The sequence below is a fragment of the Pyxicephalus adspersus genome, chromosome 1 (genome assembly GCF_032062135.1).
Source record: "Pyxicephalus adspersus chromosome 1, UCB_Pads_2.0, whole genome shotgun sequence".
Lineage (NCBI taxonomy): Eukaryota > Metazoa > Chordata > Amphibia > Anura > Pyxicephalidae > Pyxicephalus > Pyxicephalus adspersus.
Window position 1 is genome coordinate 91105073 of NC_092858.1, and position 11958 is coordinate 91117030.

The 11958-nt window shown below is 37.2% G+C and overlaps 1 protein-coding gene across 1 annotated transcript in view; it reads left to right on the plus strand.

Moving 5' to 3' along the window:
• RIMS3 (regulating synaptic membrane exocytosis 3) overlaps positions 1-11789 on the plus strand; it is a 58418-nt gene extending 46629 nt beyond the window's left edge. The window contains exons 5-7 of the mRNA XM_072418810.1: positions 5892-5993; positions 7924-8063; positions 8578-11789. Of these exons, the coding sequence (XP_072274911.1) occupies positions 5892-5993; positions 7924-8063; positions 8578-8790 (455 nt within the window). The 3' untranslated portion in view covers positions 8791-11789. The remainder of the gene's footprint in view (positions 1-5891; positions 5994-7923; positions 8064-8577) is intronic.
• Positions 11790-11958: the final 169 nt, after the last annotated feature.

Genomic DNA, 11958 nt, shown 5'->3' on the forward strand with positions numbered 1-11958 from the left:
GGGGGGTGCAGCCGGTACATCGCTTCGGGCCTATGAAGTTTAAGGGGGCCCATGAAGCCCAATGCATCCCATAATTTTTGTTATAATTTGAACATTTATTTATTTAATCTATTGAATTTTTATTGTATTTTTTTAAATCCTGCAAGTCTGTTTAGTTTCAAAATTAAAAAAGGCACGTGGATCACAGGGTGTTTGACAGCGGTCAACAGTTAACGACGTAAGAGACATTCATGAAGGCCGCCCTGGGAGAGAAGTCATGTGGTCTACAAGGGTATTCCCCGCTCGGTGGGAAGTGACGAGGAGGAGGGGGTTCCGGGCGCACTGAGAAAAAAGTCATCAGCCGGCAAACAAATACGTCACGTAGTCGCCGTGTTCTGAGACACCGCGAATTCGGGAATGCGGACTAAGTATTCAGTATTAAGTCTGATCAAGCAAAACAGATTAATTTTGATTATGTAATTCAGAGTTTTGCCAGGAAAGCACCCTTGTTCAGCAGACAATAAATGCTTTAAAAACAATGTCTTTTACTATTATAAATATATTACTTTATTATTACATTTATACCTATACATAATTATCTAAATGTATCAATGTAATCTACAATTGTTAGAAATAATAATATTCACACATACATGTGTGTAAAATTTTGCAAAAGGGCTCACACACCTTCTTTGTACCAGGGCCTGGATTTTCTCTCGGCGACCCTGGTGATACATAATGTTTTTTTTGTTTGCATAGCACCTGCATATTGCACACTGCTTTACCAAGATTTGCCGGTCATTTATATATAACATATAGTGAATCTTCCCACTTTAGCAACCTTACCTCCCAGAATTTTTACTTGTTTTTTGTGTTTTGTTTACTTGTATACTTACGTCTTACTTTTAGAGCAGAAGTGTCATCCTGAGTGTTTGACTGTATCCACGGCAAGTAAAAGTGGGTCAGGGTAGAGTAGTAAATGACACCATCAGTTTGCATCAAACAGGTAAGGTGATAGAGTCTTTTTAACCTATGGCCCAACCTTTTATCTATAAATCATGTCCTTAAAGTATGCTCCTAACCTAACTCAGAAAACAAATTCTTAACAGGTAAAGTGCACCTGTGCCCAGAACATGGACATTAAACTATTTACATATTCTTAACATGCAGTAAAAGAAACTTCTCCAATTGCTAAAGGTATTCTTTCTAAGAGATCAAAAAAAAGACTCTAGAGGGGATTAGGAGTGTTTCCTACAGTTTGGAATCACCCGTATGTTGACATATATTAGAAGTCTGATAGCTGTGTTTACATTGTGAACTTTGAAATGATATTACTATATTATATTACAAAATGTTTAGAGCTATGGAGGTAAATATGAGCTTGTTTATGAGTGCTTGTACTGCTTGTTTAGATCATGTACATTCATAGTGTGCCTAAGAGTAGCACCTATTCATAGGCATACCAACACAGAGGGCTTACAATTCATGGAAATCATGTCAGAAAGAACATTTATGTTATTTACAAAAAGCTCCAAAAACATTCTTACAACCATTCATTCATAGGGGGAAATGACTGCTACTGAATTTTGAAAGAACAGGAAGAATCACATTAAGGGCAAATTTTAATATTATGTCAGTGGAAAAATCTCACCAGCAAATCCTTGACAGATACATCCTGTGTCTCTGATTAAGTGAATATAACTGTAATAAGCACATTCTAGTTATGTGAGTCCTTCAAATTCTACTAGCAGTATGGGGTCATAAAGCAGAGACTGAAACAATCTTGCAGTTTGGGAGTTAAACTGCTTACTGCCATTATTAAACTAGTACTAAAGGTGTCTGATCCATTGCAAACATTTCATCTGATATTTCCCAAACCTAGATGCTGTATCTCTAGGGAGTCATTTCTGGTAAGACAATCTTCCTGCAGCAAATTGCCCCTCTCCTGTGGGATCTATTGCCATCTCTAATTACCTTGTTAGTGTTTTACAGTCAAAACTTTAGCCTTGAGGAATGAGATCATTCCCATCCAGAAAGTTCTGTATTGTTCCTTATCATGCTAAGTATTATTGTATTTCTGCAGTTTTGTTGCTAGGAATTTTATCACCGTGGGCCCAGTAGGTATGATAGGGTGGTCTCAAAGCAACACAGGGAACACTTGATTATAGCAAGTTTGGAACAATGCTGTGGTGAATTAAATATAGTGCAAGTGGAATTTCAGTCAAAAATTATATTGTCAGGATATCAATTTAATCCCCCCTCCATTTGACCTAACTTACTGCAAGCATACACTAGGTGTATATTTCAATACCCTGCTCTTATCCAAAAGTGGATTGGACAACAAAGGAACATCACCACTCTAATGACACAGGCAAGGACCGCGTTATGCCCTTCAGGTATTTACTAAATCATGAATCAGCAACAGATTGGAAGTTCAATAGTTCTGATACCAATTCAACATATTGAGCCTGATTTATTAAAGCTCTCTAAGCCTGGAGAACATTGATTCAATGGTCCTGATTTAATAAAGTTCTCCAAGGCTGGAGAGAATACACTTTCATCAGTGAAGCTGGGTGATCCCTCAAACCTGGAATGGATCTGGACCAGGATTGAAAACATTTGCTAACAACTAGCTTGATTTTAGGAAATCCAATCCAGGTTTGCTCAATTACTCAGCTTCACTGATGAAAGTGCATTCTCTCCAGCCTTGGAGAACCTTAATAAATCAGGGCCAATGTGTGAACCTGGGTGATCCAGCAAACCTAGGGTATAATTTATAAAATAATGTCCTTTTGTTTTTATTTCTTGACTAAATTCACTCCAGGTTTGTAGGATCACTCTGGTTCATTCAAGATAGTCTTTCTTGTACAGTCTTGATAGGCTTTAATAAATCTGCCCTAATGTGTCCAATATATTTCTTCCATTACTGGGTGGGGGAAAGGATATGAAGATAAAAGAGGCAAAGGAATCATCTAGAAGACAGCATACGGTTTGTAGGTTATCTGATTGATACAAGGATGTAAAAATTGAATAAACATTTGCTTATTAGTTATTTAACTCTGTATACCACCAGTTTGCAAATATTTGCTTTAAGTGTATTGGAGTTCAGGTAAAATGTATATAAAACATTTTTTATTTCCGTTTTTATTTGATGGCCTGTGGATAATATTTTGCAGCTGAATCATTTAAATATGTCCAACACTGCAAACAAAAATCAATTTGTGACTAAAAATTCAAAAGCAATATTTAGAGAATAGAATGCATTGCTTTTGCATTAGCATTTTGTAACAAAAAAATTCAATATATACCTTGTTTCCTAAATGTGTTTTAAAGCCAGTCACTTTTTGTGAACTCTTTGAAATGTATTCTTCAGCACACCATGTTGTATCACACAATTGATAAGCAAGAAACTAGGCCTATCCATATAGTTTCCAGTTTTGGTAACTAACTTGGGTTCTTTGCCTCCGGATGCTTCTCATGTAGCTGCTACTCCTCTAGTCCTTCCTCCTGGCAGAGTAATGCAGTGGTGAATTAAATTTGTTACCTCCTCCAGTGTCCGGTCTTCCTCACCTCCATTCTTCTGCTGTGGTGTACATGGAAGAGGAAGACGCAACACTGAAAGAGGTTATATACTTTTAAGTCAAAGCTGCACTACTCTGCATGGGGTGATTAAGGGGAATGCATGTTCTGGTGAATAGCCCCTCTGCACATGGGGGGTACCAGAGGAAGTAAGCATGATTTGTAGTTATGCCCCCGGTGACTGTAGCCAATGAAACATCATTGAAATCAAGTGACCAGTGCAGAAAGTTGTGATTAAAGTACATGATATTTTAATGTGGGAGTTGTCTATAACAACCCAGACCCTTTTAATGTATTCTGGTGACAGGTTAGCTTGTACAGTATAGTTGAGGATATAAAGCTGTGCAAAAACAAATCCAAAGGTCAGCAGTAAAAATAGTGCATTTTTTAGCTTAAAACTGACAGCTTTGGGTGTGTTTACAATTTATTGCAGTTTTGGCCAAATACTGGCTCACAAAAATGAATATGTTCATGTTCATAGCATTTTATACTTTTACTATTGCCGCACAGTAGGTTTCACAGTTGCTGAAAGACAAATTACAAGTTCAGCAGTAAATTGAGTTTATTAAATGCTGACGAAAATGTGTGATATTTAAATTTTCTCAATTTTTGCTGAGCGAAAAGAGATTTCTATTTTTAATCTACTGAGTATCTAATGAGATGCATTACAATTACAATTACCATCACATACATACTCTTATTTTTATAGTGTATACTGCCTAGAGGTTGGCTTATGAATGCAATGAGCATATACATTTTATAGGGTCAAGTCCTTTACTCCTTCATTCGCAATATGATTTTCTACATAAGGGTGGGATGCATGTTGTATCCATGTTACATGTATTATTTACCTAGTGGTCACATACATATGCATGCCATAGTCTTAATATGCACATGTCTTCTAGTCATACATGTGCTGCAACCCACAACACAGTCCTATCCCTGCAGAGAATAATCAGAGGTGTATATTTTGCCTTCAAATCCCTCCAAAGATCCTGTCCCACGCACCTTTCTGACCTGGTAAAAAATTACTCCTCCATCAGCTCTCTTCGCTCCTCTAATGACCCACTACTGACTTCCTCACTCATAACCTCATCACATGCACGGCTCCAAGACTTTTCTAGAGCTGCTTCAACTCTCTGGAATGGTCTTCCTGGTACTATTTAGCTTGCTCCTATTTTCTGCTTTTTAAAATAGCACTCAAAACCAATTTTTCAAACTGGCCTACCCATCTTTGTCTGTCACTTAAACCCTCACTACTTCCCACCACTCCATACCTCCTCTCCTATTGTGTGATAGTTCCCCCACCTCCTAGATTGTAAGCTCCTCGGGGCAGGGTCCTCTCCCGCTCCTGTGTCACTGTCTGTCATTTTCAACCCCTATTTAATGTACAGCACTGCGCAACATGTTGGTGCTATATAAATTCTGTTAATTATTAAAAATAATAAAAATAATAATAATATTAAAAATTAATAACAAAGTATGCTTTTCTAAATTGCAGGTATTTTTTTTAAGGATATTGTATAGAAGCTGGCAAATTCAGCAATGTACGTAGTGATTATTTTGGATACTTGACCAATAACATAATTGGATAAAAAAAAATGAAAGTGTTCATGGTCAGAATCCTATACTAACAGTATTTTATTTTAATGACTTTTTAACAGCTGAATTACATATATAAAGGTTCTCCACAGCTCTGACAATCATAAACATGGTGATGAATAAAGAGTAAAGCAATGTTCCTTAGCAGAAATGAGGTGTCCATTATTTTTTCCTAGCATTTTATAGCATCCAGGGAGCACAAACATAAAATGATCCCGGCTCACAAAAGAAGTCTAAAGCTGCGTACACACGTCAGATTTTTCTCGCCTGATAATCGGCATCGGCCAGATATCGGGCGAGAATCTGGCGTGTGTACAGTCGGCGTCGTTCATCGTCCGTGGATCCGTCCTGGCGGATCCACGAACCATGAACGACGAGCGATCCTAATGCAAAGGAAGAGGGAGAGCGCGCAGCAGGGTGCCGCTCCGTCGCTCTCCCCCTCCCCTCTCCATAGAGCAGAACGGTGCTGTATGTACAGCACCGTTCATGCATCGTGTAGTATTTTGTCGTTGGAAAGGATCGTGAAAGATCCTTTCCAACGACAAAAATTACAAGTGTGTACGCAGCTTAAGACTACCAATCCTAATGAAATGCTCTGGCAAGGTACAAGGAGTAGGTGTAGGACAGATCACTGTGTCTGTTGTTTTTTTTCTTGGGAGTTGTAATCTTTTTACATTTTTATTTGTTCAGCAATTTGAATGTTAAGTAACAAAGGACAATTTGTGTTCCAGGAGATGTAAACATTGGTATTTTGGACAGGAATGGTCAGCTTGAAGTTGAAGTGATCCAGGCTAGAGGCCTTACTCCAAAACCTGGCTCCAAAACAATTCCAGGTAATGGCTTTGTGTACATAGGAATTGCAATTGAACTTCATCTGTAAAGGGCTTTCATTAAAGGAGATTAGGTTTTTAGCACCAAATGTTCCTACATCTTTATACACGTCTAAAGTTAGCATTGTTTCATAAGTGTTTCAAATTCCTTTCTCACTGTGTAGATATCCAATGAAAAGTAAGGATGCAGTTACTTATTTTAAAGTAAGATGAAGTTAATAGAAAGTGTACATTGCGCACAAAATATAATTTACTGTACTTAAATCAGACCTAGACCAAGGTAACCAAATTCCTAAAACAGTGACAGTGAGCATTATACAGCTCCTATTTAGCCAGATCCACTTTTTTTAGCATTCTTTATTTGACAGAAAAAATTGGAACAACATAGAGTAAATGGGCTTGTAAGAGAACAATCAGCGTCAGCCACACAAAGACCTGACCCATCAAAGAAATGATCACATATAGATCATCTTTTGAGGGCTGACCATGCACTGTAAGGAAATATAAAAAATGGAATATAACTATCCTTCAAGTCCCCTGTATCACACAGAAATTCTAGGAATCCTTTAGGAATGTCTGTTTCCCCAAAAAGGCAAGAAAGAGTTGGAGAGAATGTCACCCTGGCACACCTATATATATATGCAAAAGGCCCACTGAAGCCAGGAAGAGTCCCATTACATCTGGGATTGTGGGTCATTATAAAGAAATACATATAGGCCAGGTTTTGGCTGTGAGAATGTCTGTCTCGTTCCAGTCTCTCAGTCTATGAGGCCCAATGATAAAGCAGAAGTAAAATACTCAGAAATATTATTCTTGTTCATTTGAATGTGGAGCTAACCAGCCTGGTGCAGGAGAAAGGAGACCATTAAACTCACATGAGGCCTATGCAGCTCCATTCAGCCTACCAAGTTGATGTGCTGAGTACAGCAGTCTCCAAAGCAGCAATCTCTCCTAATGACTGATGGTAAAACTCCAATATTTGAGAGCCCAGAGGAAAGTTTTGGTCGGGAGGGGAAACCCCCAGAAATGTATGCCCATGCTACCATAGTCAGGCCCACTTTTTATCCCATGCACAATGTCTGTGTGAAACAGCTCTACCCAGTAATGACAACATTAGATTGTACACTCCTTGTCATATGTGTGGCACTGTCAGATGTGTGGAAGTGTTCTGCATCTTCTAATAGAGAATTACATGCTTATATTTACTGCTTATTTATTTATTTACCCCACCTGGACCAACCCTAATGCCCCAGCTTCCTGTATCCACTACCCTCACTCCTCACCTACCTACATTTGCACCCCTTCTTCCTGATACTCTACACAGTTATAATAGCTCAAGATTTTGTAATTAGATGTTGCCGGGTTCGGAGATTCCTTTACTGCTGTAGCCTTCAACAGCTCACAGACTCAGACTAAAGACACTATATTAAATGTTCTTCATTCACAATTCATTTTACAACAATACAGTTTCTGGAAACATGTCTAGTTTTCTAAGATGTTAACTACTATGCTATGTCATCCATGGATACCTAAATAAAGATTAAAAAAAAATATTTAATTATTGCTTTAGCAGAATAAACAGTGTTAATGAATACTACTGCTAAACAACCAAACATTTCATTATAGGTACTGCTCCACTTTAATATTATAACTAAAAAATACCATAAAAATCCCCTCCTTTCATCAAAAGCCTGATCGTAATCTCTTTACTTGTAGAAGTATTACAATAACTTATAATTATATTATAAAACACAATTATAATTATAAAACATAATTACCATTACCAATAAATCCCACGGAATGTGAAACTGTGTGGTATTTTCTTCACAAAAAATCATTGGCCCAGGAACTTGATAGGACCCAGGTTGTGACAATGACCTTCATGTTCTGCCTTTTATTACTAAAATGCTTCTTATATTTTTTTAATATATAGCCCCGTATATTAAGGTGTACCTGATAGAGAATGGAGCTTGTCTGTCAAAGAAGAAGACAAGAACTGCAAAGAAAACGTGGGATCCAGTATATCAACAGGTTCTTCTGTTTGATGAAGGACCTCAAGGGAAGGTGCTGCAGGTAAGCACTTTAACTCTCAATTAAAAAAATTAGCATATACAAAGACATTGAGTTAAGCGGAATGCATTTAAGGCTATTACTATTATTGCTTATTATTTATTCAGAATTCAGTTAGCATATGTATAGAGGTGAAAAGAAATCCATGGGTTCAATAGCAAACGTTATGGACCTCTGCTTACAGACTAGAGAAAAGCAGCAAGAAATGATAGTTTATTGTGTAACTTCTGATATAACTTTTTTTTTTAATTATCATGGATCACAGCAAGTGCAAGCAGGTAACACAAAGTATTTATTCATTATTATAAAATGACCAGTGTGCTTTTAAAGCCACAGTAGGAAACGAGAATGCATCTTGCATCAGCTATGTCCCATACTGTATAGGTAATTATACTATTATTCTATAGTATACTATATATACTATACATCATTCAATATGCACTGGGATACTAAGCCATAAATAATATATTTCACGCATTAATATTTTAAAAAAGTACCATATGTATGCTTTCCACAGGTCATTGTTTGGGGAGACTATGGAAGAATGGACCACAAATGCTTCATGGGGATGGCGCAGATCTTACTTGAAGAGCTTGATTTAAGTTCCCGTGTAACCGGGTGGTACAAACTCTTTCCAACTTCTTCACTAGCAGACTCCAGCATTGCTCCCCTGACCCGCCGATTGTCCCAGTCTTCACTGGAAAGCTCCACTAGTCCATCCTGCACCTAACCTAGAAGGAGCACGTTATTTGTTCAGTTCTTTCCTCCTTTTTTGCAGCCTAACCAGTCAACTTGCTCTTTTTTACCACCAGATACACATCACAGACTGCATTCCAAAAAACAGCAGGTCAACCCAGGGCTCTGGAAAAGGAGGGAGTTAGCTGTGGCTAAAGCCCTTGTGCAATTAGGTAAATCGCTGCCAATTTAAAATTACTGCAAAAAAACCATTAGAGACTGTTATTATTTTTATTACAGAATCATGGATACTCTAATCAGAAAATGATAAACAATGCAACCTATGTTATCTGGGTGACACAGAAAGGTAAAGTTTAAAAATCAGTAGCTGCCTTGGCAACCTTTACTCTTCTTGAGTAAGTGTATAGCTAATGCAATTCTCCAGCACTTCAAAATGCTACGTATGATCTTTCTGAAGAAAACAAACACAAAAGAAGCACACTGAACAGCACATTGATGACAAATTACAGTACCCAGAATTAGATCAATCACTTCCACTTTGGACATCTCACGAGCTGCTCACCTTTATCTTTTCATCTTAATCAATTTTCTGTCCCTTTCCTACTACCTACCCTCCTCAGGCAAGACAAGAGCTACATTTTACTAAGGTGGCGACTGTGATATCATGCATATGTCAACATAAAACATATAATCACATGTATGAATGCATTTACATATATCTATATAGCAGAATGATATTTTTTCAGGTATCAGAATATTTTTTTTGTACATTGTTTTTTTTTCTTTATTTAAAATGGAATGTAGCATTTCAATGTGCAATTTTATTTTGAACAAAAAGAAACTCACAAAAGACACTTGATTCTTCTCTTCAACAACTTTTTTTTGTGGCACAGATAAGCAATCTTATTTAGATATATACATATTACTGCATGTTGCTTTTTGTGTGATTAAATAATGCATCTCACTATTTTTTTAAGTGCATTAACAAATTTGTGCTGTACCAAACGTTTTACTCCATTTCATGTCTAGAAGGCCTGCTACATGCTTCGTCTGTATGAAAATAATGTTCCTGGCAAACAAAGTTTAATATACCAAGGAGTTGGACAGCCCAGGGCTTGCAAAAATGTTTTGACCCAGGGAAGGATACAGCAGGCTCATGGTTTTATTTTTGCAAATGGCATGAAAATTGTTTGTGCACAGCTAAAGCATCTTCTACAACTCAGATACAATGTTCTATCTGTGACTATGGACAGTAATGAAGAAGAAATGCCATGTCAGGATACAGCTTGGAGCTTGTAGTCCAGGAGCACACATGTAGCATGTGACCCAATGTAGCAATTTCTTTAAAGGATGTCTACAATAACAACTCAGGGCAGCTGCAAACTGTAGTGGACATAAAATACAGGAGAAGATCAAGATCTTCTCTAGTGTTGGTGGGAGAGTATACTTTTATGTGCTAGTCTTCATCGTTTTCTAATAACCCCAGTAAAAGGCCTGCAGAAGATCCTCAAATTGGCAAAATTTCAATATATTCCTTCCAAAAAAAAGTGTGTGTAACAAAATTAGCACTTGAAGGAATCAAGTGGAATATACATCATTGCCTAATATGAAAGGCTTTATAGACGGGTTTTAGCATGGACACCATCGCACCATAAGAGTATAGGCTGGCAATGGACTATAATATAAGCAAACTTTTATTCTATTCTGTCTGTGTAGAGCCAAGGTTATCAAAATATTTAATATGTTTCATGATGCTCAATTACCTAAAAGGACTAAGGTATAGAATTATTTCCATTTATTAATATTTTCATTTTTTTGTGTGTAACTTTGGTGGATCAACATATCAGCCCTACGTAGCAGCTGTTGCCAAAGAATTCAGACTGCAGAAAACCCTCAAAAAAAGACTGATATACTGGTCCATTGAAGCAGCAAATCATTAGGGGTTATGCACAAATAAAACATTTAACAAATGTGACCTATTGAGTTGAAATATTAGGATATTACATAATGCATATTTTGTTGATCATATGAAAGCAAACATATGATATAGGTAGAAATGCATTTATATCCTTAAGTCTTTTCGTCCACTAGATTTAGATCTCATGTTCGAGCTAAGTGGTATGATAAACTAGGTACAACTACTCTCTTCCTAGGAATTTAAGTGGTACACGTGACATAGTTTGTATTCTTGCTATCTGATTGGTTGTCTATGCTGCTCACTTCTGACTCATGTTGGGGGTGCCTTGAAGAATATACCTTGAGGAAGATGCAATTTGACAAATTGGGGAAGTAAAGGGAAAAGGCCCTTTAATGTCATGTGTAAAGGCTCACTATTCAACTGCCAAAGATTGGGGTTTACTCCTTTTATGTGCTCTGTCACCCTTTGATGTTACTTGCAGAAAGAATGACTGTAGTGAGAAGATCTGTCTTAATGTATTGAGCAACAGTTGTTTGTGTCTTGTTTATCTTGTCTGTGAACAATATTTAGTAGCACAATGCAAATGTGCAGTTATTTATCAACCCATGAGGCAATGGCTTGTATTGTGAAACTTGCACTAGACTGATCAGAGCCACATGCTGAGTGGTTGCTATTACTATACTGCCACATTTTCTTAATGTCTCCATGTGTGCCATAACGATGTTTGTTCTGCTACAATAGACAAAACCAGAATTTGTCCTAAAACCAGACTTTTTCCTATTCTTTATCATCCATAGATCAATCCCCTCTCAATAGCTTTCTAAGAATTAATTCATATTCATACATAAACTGGGCATTAATTAAAAAAATGCATATTCAGGTTACAGTGAAAGCTGCATAAGACAACAATGAAAGGATTTCACTCATGCCTTTGTAACTTTCTATTGATAATCAAGGTGATCACATTAAAGATACAAAAAAAGGAAGCCCTGGAGGGTTAATGGGTGACACTTTTTTGCTTCTTTCATGTAATTAGCTATGCTGACCAAAAGGATTATTATTATTATTATTATTATTAATAAACAGGATTTATATAGCGCCAACATATTACGCAGCATTGTGTGTACAATATCTACGAACGATCGTGTCGTTATCTATATGTGCAGGATCGGTGCTATACGATCGTTCGTATATATCGTGCAGGATCGTTCGTCGTTCGTTTTCCAACGATAATAATTGGAAGTGTGTACGTAGCTTAACAGAGTGTGCCACTTAGGAGAAAGG